Source organism: Ascaphus truei, chromosome 1, assembly GCF_040206685.1.
Source record: "Ascaphus truei isolate aAscTru1 chromosome 1, aAscTru1.hap1, whole genome shotgun sequence".
NCBI classification, from domain to species: Eukaryota; Metazoa; Chordata; class Amphibia; order Anura; family Ascaphidae; genus Ascaphus; species Ascaphus truei.
The window spans coordinates 95,490,760-95,514,095 of record NC_134483.1 but is presented as its reverse complement, the minus strand read 5'-3'; the positions used below and the strand labels follow the sequence as shown (position 1 = coordinate 95,514,095).

The following is a 23,336-nucleotide window of genomic DNA, read 5'->3' as shown; positions in this document are numbered from 1 at the left end:
CCTATAAATGCCTCTATTTCCCTAGATAGGTAACTTTAACAGAAGAAACAAGCAGGGGATATACTGAGACATTTACTAGTCTGCTTTTTACATTTAGGCTTCTGGGCTGTGTAAGATGGTTGAAAGAAATGTTTAAAGAAGTCCTTTTACTGCACTTTCAATGTATGCTCCTAAGTAGGACTGCACCTACAACAAATATTTTCTTATACAATTAAAAGGAAGTGAAGATTTAGACTTTTAAAATGTTTAAAAAAAATCGTTGGCATCCAGTTCCATCATACCTTCATGCCACTTCTGCTGTTGGGTTTTGAAAACATCTTACTAAGGTGTCAGATGCATAATTTGCACTTAATATTCAAACCAGGTTTAACGTGGAGTATAAATGTAATTGCTGGCATTAAGGCAGCAGTATGTCTTATCTGGCTTTAGTACCAACCGTAAGCAGCAATAAAAAAAAAATATCATGTTATTGCATTTTCTCTGCAGCAGACTATATACAGGTATATGACAAACGAATATGGACAGGCAGGTATTTTTTATTGCTCATATTAGGGGCACTTCTGTTGTATGAGAGGATCTCATGTTACATCACAATACTGGTAAATGCAGTGCTTCATTTGAAATAGTTGTATGGACCCTTGTTATAAAGGTAGTTTGTTTTCATTCGCCAGCAGATGTTCTCAACTCACATAACACAATATTTTGAGGTCAAGCTTCCGCAAAGGGGATACTCAAGTGCAGGGGTGGGCAACTCCAGTCCACGAGGGCCACCTGCAGGTCAGGTTTTCAGGATATCCCTGCTGCAGCACAGGTTGCTCAGTCTTCAACCGAGCCGCCTGTGTTGGAGCAGGGATATCCTGAAAACCTGACCTGTTGGTGGCCCTTGAGGACTGGAGTGGCCCACCCCTGCACTAGTGTTTGTTACATTTTCTTCCCCTGATGGCAGATCACCTTTTTGATCTTCTTGATGTCCGGGTCCTCATCTTCGTGGTTGTTATGGTAAGGACGCATCCGTTCCTTTGTTTTATTGAGGGCTACAATCTGGTGAAGTAAACGTTCCTGTTAGACAATACCACAGTATTTAATAAGCGTAAAGGACAGGAAGACCAACATTCAATTTATTCTGCACGTTACAATGAGGGGTTCCCAAAATCGAAAAACAAGAAATCACATAGCTAGAAACATGCATCGAAAATATTTGCAACCGTTGTGCACTTTCACCTAACTTCATAAACTTATAGCATGTTCTAAAATGTGAACGTGCTAGTTTAAGACAAACCTCAATTTAATTTCTAGCAAAAGGCCAAAAGGAGGCTAACGGCAAACATAAATTTAAATTTAGTAATGCCCTTCATGTCATTTTTTAATATGCAATTACATGCTCTGCGGTAATCTGCTCTGATGGCTTCTTTATACATGCAAATAGTTGTTTAGTTATATTAGTAGTTTATGCAGATTTCCAGATTATCCCAATGGGAAATAATGAGAAAGAAACAATCTTAGTGAAAAGTGCAGTCTGCCTAAAATGAAAAAGGAAGAACGGCTCATTCTGCTTTCATACACCATCAGCATGGCATCAGCATGGCATCAGCATGGCATCAGCATGGCATCAGCATGGCATCAGCATGGTGAATCAACAAATATCCGAACGGTGAATAAAAAAATCAATCAATAAATGAAGTTTGTCATTTGTAAATGATCTCTGTAGAAGCAACAAGTGTTTGTTCCCCTCAAACACTTTACTGCACATAGTTTTGTCCCCACATCATTCTTCTCTCATTCTCTCTATCATGACCCTTGTACAACCTATAATTTGAGAATACTCTTGACAATGGGCAAAAAACGATGAGATGTGGAAAAAAAAAATACGTGGGGGGCTATGTATAAAGAATTGTTTTTTGAAAATTAATTTAAATTGTGCTTTGTGTAAAAAAAAAAATGTATGACCTAAAATCATTAGGGCCATATGTTGGCACATCATTATTCATGCTCTTCCATAAGTATCAAACACCCCCCCCCCCCACCAAGAAAAAATCCTTACCTTAGCAGATAGTTGCTAAGGTAATTAAGCTGCTTGTATTTTATTTTTATTCATAGTGTGCATGAGCAGGGGGTCTCCTGAGCTGAACTAAGTTGATTTTCGCCTCGGGGACCCCCTGCTTCCCGAGACACAGGCCCCGGTATGGGGTGCCGGTATCCCCGCAATGTTAAAGGCCTCCGGTGACATGACGCAGATAATTTTAACATGGCGGGGATACCGGCACTCCATAACGGGGCCTGTGTCTCGGGAAGCAGGGAGTCCCCGAAGCTAAAATCAACTTAGTTCAGATCAGGAGACCCCCTGCTCACGCACACTATGAATAAAAATAAAATGTAAGCAGCTTCATTCACTTAGTGGCAAGCCGCTAAGGCAATGAAGGGGTTAAGGCAAAAGAGCAGGTTTATATGGGACAGAGAGTGAGAGAAGGGGGTACTTGGCCCTTCACTCAACCCCTCTGCCCCCAATAAACATTACAATATGTACTACCCACCAATTCACAACCCACCCACCCCCTCCTGTGCCCCCACATAAAATTATTTATTTTTTCTGCACAGGGTTGATACTAGAGTCTGGCTGGGGTTCTCGCGTTGTCCCTGCACAGGTATGGGGGTCCCTGGGTGGTCACAGCGGGTTCTGGGGGTCCTCGGTGGTCCCCTCGACTGTCCGGGCGACTCCAGGTGGTCCCCACGGATGTCCTCGAGTGGTCCCCACGGGTGTCTAGGGGTCTTCAGGTGGTTCCCGTGGGTGTCCACAGGCCTCCAGGTGGTCCCCGCAGGTGTACGGGTGCCCCACGGGGTCCTAAGGTGGTTCCCACGGGAGTCTGGGGGTCACCGCTGGCCTGCGGTATAAATCCTGTGCAAAACAAAATAATGCAATAACCCTAACCCCTTATTCACCATAGCGGTTAGTTACCGCTATAGTAATTAAGGGGTTAACCCACCCTCCCCCAATGCTCACCCACCCTACCCAGGGACACCACCCCCGCTACCCATTGATCGGCACAGTGTTAAAGCATGCCCATATAATATGGGCATGCTTTAACACTATAGCAACAACAACTCTGCAGCTGTAAGAATTTGACTTTCTAAATGCTGTGATTATTTGAATTCTTCCAATTCTCAAATACCTGGACTGGCTCTCTCCTGCATCTCACTATGCCCTCCCTATTGCTTTTTCTGTTTACTGTTTCCTCACTCCTTTGTGAGCGTTTCTGTTCTCTGCAAGTTCCCCATTCCCAACTGCACCATTATTTATACACCTCTCTCCCAACAACTTCTTTACCCCTCAATAAAAAACACCCACACAAATCCTCTATTCACACCCTCTATTTACTCCTTCCTGCTGCTGGGGATCTCCCCTAAGCCTGAACAAAGACATACACAACTGATCTCACCCATGACTCCCTGCCATCTCTTACCCTGTAAATGGTGTTAACCTTCTGATTTAATACTGACTAACCTTAAAACTCACCCCACAAGTTAAGCATCCCAACAGCCTGCACTCATGGTTACTGTCCCACACTCAGCTACTCCTACCACCCATTGTGGCCAAGCACTGCCATATACAGCACTTATTCCTTCACCTACTGTCTCTGTAAGTTTCCCATCATACCTCTTAGATTGTAAACTCTTCGGGGCAGGGATTTCCTTTCCTATTGTCTGATTTTGCTGCGCAGAATGTATTATTTTAATTCCCTGTACTGTATTCTTTGTGAAGCGCTGAGTACACTTTTGGCGCTATATAAATAAAGACATACAATACAAATGCGAAAGCTTAGAAGAAAAAAAACAGGCGCAAAATAAAACACAGTATTCCATAGAAAATAAAAACCCTTTACAAATGCCAAAAAAACTATTGATTGTATCACCAAAACAAGCCTCAAATTAAAGACATCCAATTTTAATCTTAAAAATGCCCCCCAAAAATTGATTACTGTACTGTATGTATTGGGGGGAGGCGGGTGGGTGTAATTATTTGAATGTATTTCATTTTTTTAATGCACAGGATTGATACCGCAGGCCAGCGGGGGTCCCCTGGATACCAGCGGGACCACCCGAGGAGACCCAGACACCCACGGGGACCACCCGAGAACCCCAGACACCCACAGGGACCACCTGGAGGCCCCCAGACACCTGTGGGAACCAACCGAGGACCCCCTTGGGGCCCCCAGACACTCGCGGAGACCACCTGGAGGCCCCCGGACACCCGGGGGAACCACCCAAGGACCCCCAGACACCCGCAGGGACCACCTGAGGATTTTGACATGGTGGGGATACCGGCATAACTGGGTCTGTATCTCGGGAAGTAGGGGGTCCCCAGACCTGAAATCAATGACCAATGTGGTTTAGCTCTGGAGACCCCTGATACAATACCGTAGTGTTAAAATTTAAATAAACCCTGTTAGAGGCACGCAGGTAGAGTAACTTACTCAGCCTCTCATACTGCGTGTCTCTTACAGACAGGTAGACCCCGGTAGGATTAACACAGCAGGAACACATGCTGTGTTAATCCGATGGGCCATTTAGTCTGCAGAACACCATCTTGGACCACCACGCACTATAGTGCGTGACTCAACCCGATAAATGGTTGGATAACGGCCGCTGTATACTGTATGTAACACATCAAATTAGTTTTATACATTGGCGCATCAATTTGTTACTCATATGCGTCACTTGTACAACAAAATTGCTTTTAGAAACGCCTTAAACATACAGTACAGTATGTTCCTTTGTTTTATCACAAAACAGCTTTATACATTAACACAGACTGGTAGCCAGGGTAGTTTATACCAACAAGACCTGGCTGACTTATTGATTTATAAAAGAAAGAGACCCAGAATGCATGTATCCTGCTACAATATGTGCATCGTTTAACTTGCCCTTAATTCCTTCTATTAACCAACCTTGAGGGGGTAACTCTATGCTGTCCAAAGCGACCATTCGGGACAATTTTTGTAAAAAAAAAAATCCCCACTGAAGTCAATGAGATTTTCATCTGAAAATTTACCCCGAACAGCCACTTCAGCATAAAAATAATAACCCCCCAAATCTCAAATTGATACACGTGCAGCAAAATAGTGACAAGTACTATGATGCACTGACACAGAGAGACAGAAGATGGAAATTATGCTTTGGAATATTAGTAATGGAGGCGCACACCAAAATAAACATAGATACACTACTAGGTGAACCGTCCCGGCAGAAATTAAACTGCCAACATCCATGCCCTTCGCAAGAGAAGAGCGCACAGCAGCCTTTATACAAATAAAAAAGCTTGTATTCTACATGTTCACATTACATACGGTCTGGTGGGCCCTCCTCTCTTGTGAAGGGCCCGTGGTATCTCACCCATATCAATCTGTGTGCGGCTCACTTCTTTAAATACCTCTGATTTCAGCCTTTCAATCTCAGTGTCTTGATCTTCCAGCTGTTGACGTAGTTGGTTCGCCGCAGTTTTTTCTGTTTCTACAATTTGCACCAAGTGAATATACTTCTGCATTAATACCTCTCTCTCTATCAGGATGTCCGAATAACTACAACACAAAGTACACCATTTGGTTAGTTGTAGCTCACAGTTTCATTGGAGCGGGTTATTGTCAGTTATTTGTAGTTCACACATTTGGACCTAGAATGGGTTAATGTAACTGCATACGGTACACCTGCTTCTATCAATTAGTCTTTTCATCAATTAAATCATGCCTGAAAATTAGGATAATGGAGGGAAAAAAGAAATCTACAGCACGTTCACTGTGTTCAGAAAAAACAGGACCCCTTTTATTTTTTGTCATATCTTGCAGAAAAATCACAAAATTTTCATGAAAACTTGAGCAATTATATGGCTGTCACAGCAGATTATTACATTTAAGAATTATTTGATAATCTAATTAATATTCTTTGGAATTTGGTGACGGCATGATGACCTCATCAAATGCATAGTTACAAAATGGTGTTTAAGGTAGAATATTACACGTTATAAAGTACTTGAGACAGAGCAATAATTACGGTCTAAAACGCTTAGATAAAATGTTTCCTGATAAAGAATGCAAGTGAAAATTAGGTGCGCTAGGGAATCAACACCCCTGATAATAATATCACAATTATCTTATACTGGATATAAAATGGTTTTGATGCCTCTATTTGTGAGGAAGGTGGGTAATGATGGGAGATGGAAAAGGCTCCTGATCCCTGTAGGGATCCCTGACAAAGCCACTTTGCTGGTGAAATGTGTAGTAGGAGGGTGTCACAACACTAAGCAGACCTTCTGGTATTTGTCTCGAGCTGTGCCAGCTCACTTCAGGACTGAACCTGCAGGCTTGGGGAATCCTTCCACGACACATGGACAAGCATCCTATCTGGTGTCTGACAGTCTGACATCACATCCGGAGTCCAACATCTTTTCCGGGTCTCACGAGGAAAGGGGAAGAAGTAGTCAGCCGGAGCAGCCAAAGCCAGGACAAGCAGCTAACTGAGGATCACTCCCAGCCAACTACCGTGGCCCAGCAGAAGAGCGGAGAACATCGACCCCCCCGCCCCCGACGGAAGGACCAAGTGACTGAGTGTCTAAAGGAAGGTGCACAGAAACCCACAATCGGCACACCTGCAGCAGTCCCAATATCAAGGCAAAGTCTCTGTTTTTATTTTTATTGCATCATTGTTTGCTATCCATGTAGTATTCTTGCCATTTTCTATTATAAAGGAATTTTCATTTATTGCTACCCCGCGCCCCTCTCTCTTTTTCTCTTTGAGGTTTTCCTGATAAAGGATGGTCACTAGGAGGACTGAATAAACGGATTAGTAAAACTACGTATCGTTGAGGAGTGGGAGCAGCTGGATCAACGTGTTATCGAATATGTAATAAGATAGTGCCGTTCTCGTCGACGTGAATTTCAGCAAAAGGACATTTTAAAAACGCACAAAGAACAATACTTTGAACGCAAACTTTATAGTAATCCTAGTGATTCAGATTAGATTACAACAGTGTAACATTTATGAGGAACAAAGGAAAAACTCCTATTTGTCGTTTAATGAACCTATCGCAGTGTATCTGGTACTTGTTGACATAGTACCGTACAGTGACATCAATTTAGATAACATCAGTTGATTGTCTATATTGTGCTTCTTTATAGTGTAAATCTACATAACAGAGCTACAATTGTGCACATTTTCATGGGGATTGAGCGAGAAATATATAAGATATGATGAAAAACCGAAAGGGGTCCCTTTTTTCCTGAACACAGTGTATATTAAAAGTTGAGATATGCCAATTATTCACCGGCATTTGACTTTATCCGCACAAGCGAATATTAGCGGCTTGGTTTATATAATTCGCCTTCAGTATCTTCGTTTGAATATATGCAATGCCGCCGGCTGCCACTATTCGGCTAACATTCGATCCACTCTGACATTTGATTTTCCCAGAAGTTCCAGTCCATGAAATATATTTTCAGTGGGTTTTCCTCCTCCTCTTTAAACCCCATATTTCAGGGTCTGGATCTTCTGCGCAAATTGAATGGCAGGTTAAATGAAAGTGTGCAAAATCGAATGTGCTATCCTGAAACTACCATCCGCTCACTCCTAAAACCGTATATGTTAATCAGTATAATGTAATACTTAGGTGCATAGGGAGAAAGACTAAATAAGCGAATGTACGAATTGTGGCCGCCGGCAGAAATGCATAGATCGCTGGAATGTCTTCACATTAAAAAATTCGCCTGTGAACAGAATTTTGCATAAAATGCAGTATATAATTTGCAGATCGAATTTTGACACATTTGCCTATCTCTAATGAAAAGTCAAACTCAGTTATAAAAATGTTCGGTAAGTGTGTAAAGAAAGTGCTATCATATACAACAAAGCGACAGCACCAATTTTTTTTTAATTAAAGGTTGGATTTCCATATGTTAAATGGGTACTGGCTGAGCTGACATTAAATTAGTCTTAGAAATAATCTTGTGTCAGTCTTCTCTCAAATAGATACATTTACTAAAAATAAGTTTCTCTCACATTTGACACAGATACCAAAGGGTGGGATAGGTTACCATAGGTTACCATAGAAGGAAAATTAAACCAATGCCAATTGTAATTGAAGAGCATGAGGTGGAGAGAGGACTGAAGGGCTACAGAGCCCTTTAATATGATTTGCCGGAACAAATGAGGGAGAGGGAGTAGGTGGTACAGTATGATACCTTTTATTGGACTAACAGGTAGTTGATATGTTACATGCTTACGAACCTCTCCGGGTCCTTCATAAAGTATGGCAGAAAATAATTTTATTTATAAGGACCCGGAGAGGTTAGAAAGCTTGTAACATATGAACTACCTGTTAGTCCAATAAAAAGGTATCATACCACCCACTCCCTCTCCCTCCTTTGTTACTACATGGAAGAAACGACCAACACGGCTACCCACCCTCCTTTTCCTTAATATGATTTGTGTTTCAATGATTTAGCACAAACGGCCAAATTCACTTAATGATCACAAGCTGAAGTAGTGTCAGCAAAGCAATGTTTAGTAGATCTGGCTGAAAGCTCAGGATTATCTGTGTGAGACCACACTGCCTTTCCATGCTTTTATCATGTTTGAGGTTTTTTGTTTGGCCCGTAACCGTCTGACGATACAGTTCTAAGTGACTGTATTATAAAATTTAGTTTCAGGTTGTAAAATATGAACAATCCGTCATGGCATAATCTTGGAACCAATTGAAATCAATTCTTGAAAACATTTGTGCTGTGAGTTCAATACCTTGCTTGGTGAATAGCTTCTACCCACTCATCCCGGTCAGGCTCCTCCTCACATCGCAGCTCCAGAGGCTTCTGCCCTTCATGGCCGAAGGTAACAGTGAAGTAGTGCTGCAGAAGTAACACAAGATAGAAGTAGTACTTTGTAAACATACAGTACTCAGTTATCCACATTTAGCTATGTCTAAAGTACACGTGACAATAACAAAGAGGTGGGGTTTCTTTTCAGAAAAATCGATTAAATCATAATGCAGGTTTCAGAGGTATCAGGAAGTTCTACATAAATGAAATTAGAATGTAAAGAACTTTTGAAACCTCACGTGTGTACACCTGAACGAGAGACCTAAGAGGTTTCAAAATGTCTGTGCACTATCATTTCATCCATGAAGAGCCCTTTTAGAAAGTATCCCAACCTGCAACAATAACATCAGAAGGCGAAGGAGAGACATTGTATCATGATATTAAGATCTAATACAAGGATCCCACTGAGAAACAGAAAACTATGTAACTACTTATTTGGAATGTCCCCATCATTTTGTACGATTTTTGTATATGAGTACAGTATTTATCTTCAAAATCAACGTTTCTTTTTATGTGATGTGACCAGAATGACTGTGGTCTGTTATGCTGGGTTAATCAAAGACAGAGAAATAAGGATATTTTACAACCTGATACAATGTCATTTTCTGCACAGCCTTTTTCACTTCATGAACAAGAAAAAGTTATTTTGCTCATCAAAACTTCACACATAAAAAAAAGCTATGATCCAGGGGGTCTCCAGTACTGAACAGCTTTAATTTCAGCTCCGGGGGCCTCCTACTGTACTTTCTGAGAAACTTACTTAGGTTAAAGGTAGGTGCAGGCGGTGCTCCCTGATTCTTAAATCTACCGTGGCATGGATGACATCATGGCTTCCTATTGGCTCCCGTGCCATGGGAGATTTTAACCTCCCTATTCTTTACCCAGCTGGAAATGCTACCGGGGGCACTTTCGTAGGTGCTTATCTCAGGGAGCAGGGGGTTACCTGAACTGAAATTAACAATGTTTAGCTCCGGGAACTATCTGCTTCATACCTAGTAGGTGGAGGGGGGGCGGGGGAATCCTAGGTGGAACCACAGCTACAGTATAATGCTTAACAAGTGATCACTGATGTGCAGGGATGTACAAAAAAAGAGAATATCACATGAATAGGAAAAATGAAGAGCTCGGTAAGAGGATAGATTATAGATCGCATCTGACACCTGGGCGTTTATTATAATAGACATGTCCTTGGCATCCCATGCTCAGTAAGTGACTTTTCTAATGTATTTGACAGAGAAAAAAAGAAAGCAGGAGAAAAAACTCTGGAAATGTAAGGGCTATGGGCAAATGAGACTATTTTGCCATTTCCAGATTTCCTCTGGAGAGTCCCAGAAATGAGATGCATCTAATTTCTGGGACTCTCCAGAGGAAATCTGGAAATAGCAAAATAGTCTCATTTGCCCACAGCCCGTACATTTGACTTAACATGTCTCAGAGTTTTTTCTCCTGCTTTCTAACGGTGACGGCAAAATGTCATGTTCATTGGTAGTTATCACATCTTAGTTGAAGACACATTTTCTGTTTTAAGTACAGAGGGAATATTCAATTCTGTGGCAAATTCTGTTTTTAAAAGTTGTTGGGAATATCTGCTTACTAATACTTGCTAATAAAATCTGACTAATTCAATGCAGTAATAAAGGTAGTCAGATTCCAAGTATATTCAAATATTTAAAACCTATTAAAGTTGTCATCATCTACCCAGTTGTTAATTGCAACTAAATCATTAATGCCTCTTAACAGAGTTGTTTAGTTAGAATCTCAGAATCGTAAATTACATAGTTGAAATTTACAACTGAAATGAAATGTAAATTCTAAATATTTTTTGGTACACCCCAGAAGATGTAACTCCCCCCCCCCCTAAAGGGTTATTAGTATGGTTAGAGTGTACCGGTCTCCACACTGTGTTGTCATGGGATCATGACATCACAGAGAGTATATAACGGGAGGGAAAAGTTCGTGAAGGTTAGGTTCCAGGAGGACAGAAGGAGAGGAGCCTTGGGGAGAGTAGATAAGTAATGTTTATAAAGTAATAGCATAGACCAGGCCCACTGTTTATTATGCTATAGATAGGGCCAGTACCCTTTAAGTAACGATCCCCCAAAAAAGGTATTAAGTCCTGAATATTGCAGGAAAGGGAATCCTCCATGCCACAGGGGGTCTGAGGAAAGAGGGCTCCCGGGTGTCGGCGGATCAGGTCTAACTGCGCATCTGCACTAATATTCCTCATCAGTCTGTATGAAAGGGGCAGTTCCCAAACAGGCCAAAGGCACCGGGTCACATAAGAAAGACCAGTGGGTAGGACGCCTATAGGGGCCTATTGAAATCGGATTAATATTGATATCCTGAAGTAACAAGAGGGGCCGGGTTCTACATCTACGTAGACCAACCAAGTAAGCATACCTCCATTCAAGTGTTAAGAGTGACTACTAATGAAAGCAAAATATTCATGTATGTCTGATATAAAATACAGTGCAACATTGTCAAACTGTCTATGAGCAGTCCCTGTGCTTAAGGACACAATAAATACTACAAATGTTCCGGGGCGTCCATTATTATACAACCTTTATACCTCATCGCCCAGCCGCCTGAATTCAGCCTATGAGTCAAGGTAACCAATGCAGAGTAGCCATACATAACACACCGATCTAATCTCCCTAGAATCCGGGCACAGAGATTATATTAAATCTACCCTTCATGTTAGCGTTCAGATTGTTTATTCTCTTCATACATTGCTGTGTTTAAAAAATAAATTAAAAAAATAAATATGGATTTTATATTATCCTGTACTGTGAGCCAAAACAAAAGCAAAATAAAATATATTGTACATTTAAACCGTGTTTGCACTCTCCAAAGTCTGCAAACTGATTTATGAAGGGTAGGTTTTAGTTTGCTCTATCAAACAGCCTTTGAAGAGCTTGATAGAGTTGCACACTTAAAAAAAAAAAAAATGAACTGCACAGTGAAAGTCATAAAACTCATCAGTATGTTTCTCTATATATTTGTGATTGCAGTAATGAAGCAAACTCGTAGACTTAATTGCTGTGTTTTGAATGTCAAGGCATGCTTGTATCAGGGCATAAATAACAACAAAGCACTGTTTTATGCTACTAAATAAACTGTTCAGAAGCCAGTGCACTGTGTCTCTGACAAATGATAATGAACCACTTGTGAAGAAACACGCCATTAGGGACTTTTAAGTAACCGCTGGTAAATATTTATGATTTCTCAGCCAGATTTTCTTCATGAAAATAAATCATGCCTGTTAAAGTAAGAATAACTTTTAGATTAAAGGTGCAGTGTTTGCTACGTTACTTTACCAAACACATTTGTTGATCATCTTTGACCAAACCAGTTGAAGCAGTGTACTGTTAGTAATATATTTTATTCTGCACAACAGAGATAACTACAGTACTTATGTTTGTTAGGATGACAAACAATGTGGCGTATTTACTAAGCCAAACAAACATGTAAACATTATTAACTTCAATGATAATAGCAGACCCTGAACCACCAGCATAAGTTAGTGAACGTGGCCCAATGTTTCCAATACCCTCTAGACAAGGCCACAGACAGCTTTCCTGGCGCCCAGGACTAGAGTTTTAACAGCTCCCACCCCTCCAAAGTGTCAGCAGCTTGCGAGACCTCCCATCTCTCACATCCCCACCTCTCTCTCTCTCTCTCTCTCTCTCTCTCTCTCACCTCTACCAGTCCCTCACTCTGTCGCCCACACGTCACTCTCTCTCTCTCTTGCTCCCACCTCCCTTCCTCTCCCCCTGACCTTTCTCCCCCCTCTCTCTCCCTCTCTCGCCCCCAACAGGCTTACACTGGCAGCTGGGCATGCTACAGGGAAGGAAAGAGTGGTCTGCTGCAGTGGAAGACAGAGAGGCCCGCCGCAGCAGGGGAGAGAGAGCTGGGGCCCAGTAGCTAGACAGGGATGTTGGGCCCGACCTCTGGCTAGGCCCAACTTCTACCACCAACTGGACCTCCCTCCCCCCAGCCACGGGACAGCTGTCCCGGTTCTTCCCCCCTGTCGGCAGCCCAGCCTCTAGTATAGAATTGTTTTTCTGGTTACAGATTAAAGCCATAATAACAAAGCTGTGCTATTCCACGAGACACCTTCCAGCATCGGAAGGTGCCGTATACTGTAGTCCATCCAAGTAAATAAGCTACAAAGGGTCTTCTGGTACTGGAATGTGTCCTACAGAATAGCACCACTTAGAAAATATGGCCATAAATGTGTGCTATTTTTTATGTGCTGAGAAGTTTGAAGAATACTTTGTTTTGCAGCCAGTACATCTGAAAAAGAGACCATAACCGTGGCTGTACTTAAAGATGCAAGTCAAGCAGCTTACAGAAAAATAAATTTATTTTAATATATGCAGCCTTTGATTACTGTACCTTTATTGAAAACTAATTACCAAAGCTGCCGATCGATTCATTCTCCCGTGATCGAACAGCAACATTCTGCTTCCCCGGGTTCACTAAATGGCTGCCTTTCAGTTTCAAATCAATCCTTCTATAAGTGTAACTCAGCAGCTACAATGTATTCTTAGATTAATAAAGTAACATTATCTATTGTTACAGTTTACAGCACAAACTGCTGGAAAATTTGGCAACAAATGATCACAAACAGGAAAGTGTTACAAAGATCTCGCACTGCTGGGGAAGTGGACTAAAACCAGCAATAGAAAATCAAAGGATGCTCAGTATATTAAAGCGCATTAAAAATGGCAATAAGAGTTGAATTTTAAAATTGAAAAAAGGTAGGAAGTATTATCTAATTCTACAGAAGTGATTTAGTTTAAAAAAAAAAAGCACATGTAGGATATTGCTTGGATTGCTCCTACAAGAGGCAACAATTATTGAACACTGCTGGATGATTTCACAGGAACATTTCTGATCATGAAAAAGTCAACGTTTAAGGCAATTTGTTAGTTTTATTTTTAAACTAAGTGGGACTGCGGTTTTTATATGATACTGAAACAATGCTGCAATCAATCACTGGTTATTGTTTTCTTGTTAAAATGACGCGCAGTCATGATGTCTAAAGCCTAATTATGAGGCACAACAGACTCAGCAGATATTTTGTGGTCAGACTTATCAGTGAATAGGTTTGCCCTCGTACTCATGATAAATACCGCAGAAAGATTAATAGAAAAAAAAAACTTCCATATTTTAAGCATCTGTAAGCCATATCTACTAAAAACACTAGGCAAACAAACTAACAAACATGTTAGTAATGGGCTAAGGCCTATTTTACTCCAGTGGAAACCATGCATACAGGGCAACAGATAAAGAAGCCCACTAAACATTCTGTAAGGAGATGGGTATCCAAGCACCAAAGACGAACAATCTAAATGGTTTGGTCGGAGGAATACAGAATGTGCATAATTAAATGTAGCTATGATAGGAATCTTAGGCCTCGTCCAGGGTGGTGCTAAGCGGGCGTGCGTGCACGCTCACGCTGGACACGTTGCGACAATGCACGTGGCCTGCGTGAGCTGGCCGGCGCTCCTGCTCGGCGCTCAGCCGCTTGCCGAGCAAGCAAAATTGATTTTTCTGCTCGCAAGCGCGTCACGTGAGCGGTTCTCCCTCTGCAACGTCGGGGCCGCACCCCCAGACGCGCGAGCACCTAGCCGGCCAGGAAAAGCACAGCCGAGCAGGGCGCAGCGCTGGAGTGCCAGCGCGCCTGTTTCCACCATGGACGAGGCCTTAGGCTATTCAATATGATGGGAAGCTGCTTTTCTGTGCTGGGGATTTTAGTCCCACTCATTTTAGTGGAGCCAACGTCTTCAAGAAAGGGAAGCAGCGTCTGATCATAATAACTAGGGATGTTAGTGTGGGGGGAAAAAAGGTGAGTGGTGTGTTTGGTGAAAAGATGCTGAAGTCATTTGGGTTTCCATGCTACTTTGAAAATAACCAACAGCCAATCCTTGGAGATAGCAAAAATGGAAGCCCAACGAAAGCTGATGTGATTGAAAAGCAGTGGGTGATATGGCGACAGCCAGTACACAAAACCCCTACTTGCCTAGTTACAGAACCAGTACTTTTATTTACACACTTAAAAGTTATTTTCAAGCAAAGAAGAATTCATTTTAGAAATTCCTTCTTCCTTTATATTTCATTGCATAGTCATTGTACGAGCCTTTCCAAATTAAGCTTCAAAATAGTTTGGCCCTCAATGTCTTTTGCATGTTTAGAATAACTCGACATGTGCAGTATGTATGCGTATTTTTATTTGTATCGTGCCACCAAAGTACAGTATACAGCACTTTACAGATAAGACGTACGTCGAGATCATATCCGGAGCCTGCATTGTCACTGACTTGTATGTATGTATGTCTTTATTTATATAGCGCCATTAGTGTACAGTACATAGCGCTTCACAGTGGTAATACACGTGAGAATCATATAAATAACAAATAATAAAAATAACAGGTCATGGGAATAAGTGCTTCAGACATAAATGTAATATTTCGGAAGAAGAGTCCCTGCTCCGCGGAGCTTACAATCTAATTGGCATGTAGAAGAACGTACAGAGACAGTAGGAAGTAATTCTGGTAAGTGCATCTGCAGGGGGCCAAGCTTTATGTATCATGTGTCAAGTATTATCCACAGTGTTATTCATATGCTTCTTTAAGCAAGTGTGCCTTAAGGTGGGTCTTAAAGGTGGAGAGAGGGGATGCTAGTTGGGTATTGAGGGGAAGGGCATTCCAGAGGTGTGGGGCAGTCAGTGAGAAAGGTTTAAGATGGGAGAAGGCTTTAGATACAAAGGAGGTAGAGAGAAGACATCCTTGAGCAGAACGCAAGAGTCGGGATGGTGCATAGCGAGAAATTAGGGCTGAGATGTAAGGAGGAGCAGAAGAGTGTAAAGCTTTAAAAGTGAGGAGAATTGAGTGTGAGATGCAGGATTTGCTAGGAAGCCAGAAGAGTGATTTCAGCAGGGGAGAAACTAAGACAGAATTAGTAAAGAGTAGAGTGATTCTGGCAGCAGCGTTTAGGATAGATTGTAGGGGAGACAGGTGAGAGTCAGAAAGGCCAGACAGCAGGAGATTACAGTAATCGAGACGGGAGAGAATGAGGGCCTGACTCAGAGTTTGGAGGAAGAAGAAGAGGCAGCTGAGGGTGGTCTGAGTAGAGAGTCAAAGACAGAATGACAGAGTCATGGAAGAAGATAGGAAAACCGGCGCCACTGCCTTTGACAAACTCCAGGGCACTTCCGGGTCTTGAAAAAAACTTTATTGAAGTATCTTGAACACTAACACAACAGGCTACACCACAGTCTCCCCCTCAACGCGTTTCACGCTACAATCAGCGCTTCGTCTTGGAGTGGGGAGATGTGGTCTGAGCCTGTGTATTTAAAGTAAAAAAAGCCCGCGAAAATGGACTTTAAAGCATGGGTTAGATTTGTGCGTGTTGATTAGTGAAGAAAAGTAGGTTTGTTCAGTTTGAGAGAGGGCAGAGTTGAAACAAGATAGCAAAAATGTGTAGTGAAGGAAGTCTGCGAGATTTCCTCCAGATGCGTTCAGAGGAACGAGTGCAGGAACACAGCATGCACGTGTGGAAATTTAGCCAGGGTCTGGGGTTAGAAGGGCAAGGATGCCAGAGAGAAAGCGGGGCATGTAGATCGAGAGAGGAGGATAAGGCAGAGTTGTAGTTCCTTACCAGGTTGTTGGGGTCTGGACCAGAACAGAGAGGAGAGAGGCGCATTAAGTGGACTCAAAGGCTGGTAGGTTAATAGAGCGCAGGTTTCTGCAAAAACGAGGGGTAGAAAGAGAAGGGGGGAAGCGAGACAGAGAAAATGAGATGAGGTGATGGTCCGAGAGAGGAAAGGGAAATGGAGAAATCAGAGAGAGAATTTTTTTTAGTGAAAACCAGATCTAGGTAGTGGCTATCCTTGTGGGTGCTGGCTGCAGTCCACTGTTGAAGGCCAAAACAAGAGGTTAGATAAAGAAAGCGGGAAGCCCAAGAAAGAGAGGGATCATCAATATGGCAGTTGAAGTCCCCAAGGAGAAGAACAAGGGAGTCTTGAACAACAGTTAACACAGGATGCTTTCTCCCCCAAAGTAATGGAGGTGGGGTGGGGAGAACATGGAGAGGAAATGATACGAAAATGTTTAATGTGCCTACCACATCATGCAAACAATTGTTTGCATTCAATGCTTTCTCCCCCAAAGGCCTGCTTTTTAATTATTGATTTTTAAACCACTTTGACTGCTGTGGAAAGGTATTACGGAGGTATGGGGCAAACAGTGAGAAATGCTACAGGTAAGAAGAAGCACTAAAGGCATTTTTGTGGAGTGGGGAGATGGTTCTTAATAGTGTGCAAGAGGCAAGCCAAGATCAAACAAGACACTGGAGCTAAGATGCAAGAGGTGGGATGCAAATTCTCAACAGGGACAGAGAACTTTGTAATTAATGTGAAATTTAATAGAAATTGAGCAGAGGTATCTAAGACACAGACAGATCCAAGAGATAGATGATTCAAGCAGAGGCATTTTGAATGGATTGCAAGAAAGAAAGGATCCATTCACTATTCATTATAGTCTCAGTAATTGAGAAAAGGGAGAATGCTACCAGAGGAAGAAAAATAACAAGAAAACGTCAAATGTTCCTGTGAAATCCTCCAGCAGTGTTCAATTTCAGAGAAATATTGAAGTAAAAGAATTGTTAACGGGGGCGGGGACCCCGCTCCTTTAATTTGTCCTGGGTCGCAAGATTTCTGATGGCAACCGTGCTGTTTTTGTTAAAAAAATAAAAAAAACTTGTGTATCATTGACAATGAGATTAAAAATAGAAATGCAGATGGGTCAGTTAATTACAGAATGATCTGTAACAAAACATACTGACTCCCTCATAGGGCTGCTCAGCTGTGCGTTGAATGTTCTCATTGTGTTAAGCATTGCATTCCATTTTACAATCATCAGATGTATTCCAGGAGAACAAAAAATTAAAGCAAATCCATGTAATTCCCTTGGGTGATGTAAAGAGAAAACAAATATGGGCTTTGTTTACTGACATTTTCCCCATTTTAAAATAAAATGACCTTCAAGAAGAAAAGAAAACTTTTGGGGTAGTGTGCCAACCTTGAAAATCTAGTGCAAAAAAGTGCACCAGGTTTATCAAAGGAAACGTAATCCCATAAGAAATCTGGTGCTTTTTTACTCTATAATTACAGGTTTCCACCATTACATTTTTCTTTGTTGATATATGACTTATATTTGATACATGACTCCCCTATCTCTGTCTTTTGTTTATTACTGAGTTTTTTTCTCAGCTGTGTGTCAATAGAATGAGCAAATAGGGGTTTTGCACAGGGGCATCTGTCCCAGGGCATTCAGCAGAAGGGACCCCAACGTTTGGAACACAGAAGTTGGCCCCGCCCCGACGTTTCGAACCTAGACGGTGGGCCCTGCCCCAACTTTCCGAACCCAGATGTTGGGCCCGCCCTGACATTACGAAACCAGAAGTTGGGCCTGACGTTCCGAACCCAGAAGTTGGGCCTCGCCCCGATGTTCTGAACCCAGAAGTTGGGCCTCGCCCCGATGTTCCGAACCCAGAAGTTGGGCTCTACCCCAATGGTCCAAACCCAGAAGTTGAACCCTCTGACTCCCCCCCACCCCACTTTGCTCAACAACCTGGGGCCCCAGTGGAGACTAGTTCTGAGCCCCGGGAATGCTGTCGGCTGCCCAGAGCACAGTTAAACATTATTCTTCTCATCAATACTATATTATTTTATTGGTTGATGTTTATAAGCTCGCATTAAATAGACCAGCTGTGGGGGTGAAACATGCTTCAAAATATGAATTTTAAAGCACCCAGTTAAACATTTTGGAATACCTATTCTAAGTGTATGGGGAAAATACAGCTGTTTCTATGAAAGAAGGAGAAAAGGAAATTTAAAAAAACATTATTGTGAAGGGTTGCTGTGAAATGTCGCTACGGAGAATACTTTTCTCTGTGAGCAGTAAGTGAAAAATGTGAATTGCGATGTGTAAACTGCTATGTGTTCATAAGTGCCAAGGACAATAATTTTCTTATAAATTATAGATTACATACTCTCATTACTTTCTGTTCTAAGCTTTCAGTGATTAGAAATTCTACCATAAACACATCTATCTAAATAACCAGGGTACGTATATCCTAAATCTAAACAAGATTGTCTGAATGAGTGAAATAATTGTGAATTTGATATACATTGGGTTGCTACCATGCGAAAGGGGAGTGTTTTATTTCAAAAGCACTACACTGAAGGGGTTAATCTATCAAAACACAGAACATCAATTTGTATTATACTGTGAGAAGCATATTGAGTATCCACTTTTCTGGATATAAAGGCAACTATTTTTTGCTCTATGAGCATTTAGCTGTGTTGGTATTGTTAAAAAAATTGTCTTCTAGAAATAACAGCTGATGGGAAAGTTGGGGTAAGAGTTATACAAAGTAATCCTGCTTAACACTGCCTCTGGAATAGGTCATTAGCTCAGTTAATTCAGGGGGACGGGGGACGGATGTTACCTGAAAGATCTTTTAATGAGTTTTCACTGAGTTAATGCTTAAATCTCTAAAGTAATTGTATGCAAGTGCAGTAATTGAGCTCATAAGTGTTGTGTTAATGTCACTTAATTTCGGAATAGGGCTGCTGTGTCTTTAAATAACGTGACGTTATTTACTGCACATCCTGTCGTTACTCGCTGCAAAACACTGAAATAGGACTTTTGCTGGGAATTACCACACTGTGATCCCATATTAACGGTCATTCAGGTCATTAGCAGATAACGAGGTGGGACAGTAGGGTGATAACCCATATCAGAGCTTAGTGAATCCCAGCGTTAGAGAGCAGATGAATACTAGTGCTGTCACAATAATAGCTAGCGTAGAAAACCTTGTATTTCATTTAAGCGATTATTAAACCCGAAGGCTTCATTATACATTCCATTATTGGGATTCAGTTGAGTGTGTTTGTCTACATTTTTATTTGTTTTTTTGAGCTCCTCCACTGCCCTGTAGGGATTTGTTGTTTCAGTGTTGCTGAAAACGTGATACACAATGGACACTGAATGCCTCACGAAGAGAAAAGATATATTTTAGTCTGTCTGGGCAAGTCAACCAGATCTCTGCTTTCCCCAATGAGACAGATAGCTGCCTCAAGCATACATCCAGTGTGCACACGTGAGCTTCTGATGTCAACCACTATAATAATCTATCACTGCACACCCTGTGACAATGGTCTAGCAAAGTGAACGGTTTAGCAAATTGGAAAGCCAATTATAAAATCACACACTGACTTCTGGACAAGTAACTACAATTACACATAGTTAAACATGTAATTTATAGCTAAGCAATTTTGTCCAAAACACCTAAAGCATTTAAAAAAAATCACAATAATATATGTCACACCTGAGAAAAGAATACACCTTCTATAGAAATCAAAGGATTACCAGTATATTAAAACTCATAAGAAATGGCATTAAAAGTTGAATACAAATAAAATAAAAAAAGAAAGTAATATTATCTAATACTACAGAACTGATTTATTTACAAATAAAACACATGTAGGATATTGCTTGGATTGCTCCTTTAAGGGTAGAGGAAAGAAGTCTATAGTAAAACTGTGGGAGGAACTCTGACCCCCTCCACATTGTAAGGGGTTTGATGGTATTAGAAAGAAAAGTGGAGAAGTGACAAATGGGGGTGTTTATAATGTCATGGCTGCAATTTGGTAGATGATGGATGGTCCAGGTGTTGGAGATTGATTGTGGAACTTTGATGGCATGCATGACTAGGGCAGCAAGCTAATGGACAACTGGATGTCCTATGTGGACAAGGCATGGGGCGTTCTTGAGGATCCAATGATCAAGAAAAATTCATTATATATATATATAAAACAAACAAAAGATATCTCAATCACACAGTGAGATCCTAGGTGCCCAAGAACCGGCAAATATGCTACAACTAATGGTAGCTGGTGGTGCTCCTGGGACAAGTAAATAGGACCAAGACAAAAGAGAAAAAAAAGAAGTCCCAGAAGGAGCACTCGGGATAACCAAACTTGGTTATACCAAGTGCTCCTTCTGGGACTTCTTTTTTCTCTTGGTTTTATATATATATATAATATAATTAAGGTTATGTTGGGTAAAAAAGTGACAAAAACCCTCCACAATAAAGCATATAGCAACTGTAAATATTACTGTATATTCATGTGCATGTTTTAGACAGGTCTGCAACCCTGTCTTTCACCATTATCGCCCAGCACACAGCACTTCCACTGCAGCAATGGATTCTGGGAAATGACATGCAAATGAGCACACTGTGCCACCTGTTATCTCAAGCTCACATTACATGAACAACCCTTAGCCAATGCATGCTGCTTTAGACACAGCTTTTAAGCAAGGGCTTGGGAGATGCAAAGCCAGTAAACCCACTCACAGACATGTTTCAACCTTGATGGGTATCATCAGTGTGAGGTTGGTTGCTGGCATTTGCTGGTTTGAGATTAAGAGTAGGTAATCCCCACACTTATTAAGGTTATGGTGGGTAAAAAAAAGTGACAAAAAAACCCCACAGTAAAGCATATAGCAACTGTAAATATTACTGCATATTCATTTGATGTGTGCTGGGCGATAATGGTGAAAGACAGGGTTGCAGACCTGTCTAAGACATGCAAATGAATATACAGTAATATTTACAGTTGCTATATGCTTTACTGTGGAGGGTTTTTGTCACTTTTTTACCCACCATAACCTTAATAAGTGTGGTGATTACCTACTCTTAATCTCAAAGCAGCAAATGCCAGCAACCAACCTCACACTGATGAGACCCATCAAGGTTGAAACATGTCTGTGAGTGGGATTACTGGCTTTGCATCTCCCAAGTCCTTGCTTAAAAGATGTGTCTAAAGCAGCATGCATTGGCTAAGGGTTGTTCATGTAATGTGAGCTTGAGATAACAGGTGGCACAGTGTGCTCATTTGCATGTCATTTCCAAGAATCCCTTGCTGCAGTGGAAGTGCTGTGTGGAAATGGTGAAAGACAGGGTTACAGACCTGTCTAAGACATGCAAATGAATATACAGTAATATTTACAGTTGCGCTATATATATATATATATATATATATATATATATATATATATATATATATATATATAATCCAATGCACAGCCGGCATACCATTTGCAAGTAAATAAGTTTTGGTGCTTATCCCATAAAGCAATAACAGACCATACGATACCGGTTGCAACACGACATCAAGGGACAGCACGCAGGTAGGTAAATCATAAATTTTCTATATTTGATAGAAGACACAAAAACCGACGTTTCGATCCCCCAGTGGGACCTTTCTCAAGGTGGTGCAGCTGGAGTGCCTTTCTGGAGTACTGCTGGAGCATGAGCAATGTCTCATAAAATGCGCCAAATTCACGGATTTTTGTGAGTTTGTATTTTTAACCCTGTCCAGGAAATTAAAACTGTGCAATTGATTTTACACATGGAGCGGGCGCTTTTCTTCTGTTTTTTGTTTAGGTTCGTTTATCAATTTGTAATTCTTTACTTGGCATAGCAGTCTATTTTAGAATAATATTGGCTACCATTGTTATTACAGCGGTGCGCAAACTGGGGGGCGCGAGATTTGTCTGGGGGGGGGGGGCACGGGCGGTTGCAGAGGTCCCGCACTCCTCCCCAAGGTATTTAAATTAAATGCCGGGGGGATCGCGTGAGGCCTCTGCAACAGTAACACTTACCGGGATTCAGACACGTCTCCCTGGCAACGCGGTGTCATTTGATGCCGCGCATAATTTGACGCAGGTAGGAGTGGGGGCGCGAGACCGGAGGCGGCCAGGAAGGGGGGCGCAGCTTCTAAAGTTTGCGCTCCCCTGGTTTATTATATACTAACATGAACAGAGGACTGTTAGTTTATTCCTCACAGTTATCTTTTGGTAATAAACCAAATTAGGATAGCCTTAATCTTTATAGTTTAAGTTATATTGTATGATTTATATATATATATATATATATATATATATATTTATCTCAAGATAAATAGAAATAGTACAGTGCCTACAATCAACCATATAGGTAGCTGTTAAATGAATCAACCAGACCTAGCTGCTATAACATACAATATAACTTAAGATATAAAGATTAAGGCTATCCTAATTTGGTTTATTATTCTTTAAGCGTTTAGCTTCGATAGTCTTCTTCAGTATATTCACAGTAACATTTTCTTACAAATTCAGTTATACATACATATATATATATAATATATATATATAATACATATATATATATATATATATATATATATATATATATATATATATATATATATATATGTATTATATATATATATGTATAACTGAAGATGTAAGAAAATGTTACTGTGATATTCTGAAGAAGAATATCGAAGATAAACCCTTTAAGAATACGAAGCAGCGACTTATGATTGGGAAGAAGCAAATCATTCCACTCAAACAAAACGAT

General features: G+C 41.1%; 1 protein-coding gene across 5 annotated transcripts in view; it reads right to left on the bottom strand.

Annotated features, from left to right (window-relative positions):
• RASGRF2 (Ras protein specific guanine nucleotide releasing factor 2) overlaps nt 1-23,336 on the bottom strand; it is a 331,487-nt gene that overhangs the window by 211,518 nt on the left and 96,633 nt on the right. For 3 of the 5 annotated variants that reach the window (XM_075592338.1, XM_075592348.1, XM_075592376.1), the window contains exons 2-4: nt 8,782-8,888; nt 5,426-5,573; nt 952-1,059 (exon numbers count right to left, since the gene is read on the bottom strand). In XM_075592338.1, coding sequence (XP_075448453.1) covers nt 952-1,059; nt 5,426-5,573; nt 8,782-8,888 — 363 coding nt within the window. The remainder of the gene's footprint in view (nt 1-951; nt 1,060-5,425; nt 5,574-8,781; nt 8,889-23,336) is intronic. The other 2 variants (XM_075592358.1, XM_075592367.1) reach the window with 1 other exon arrangement.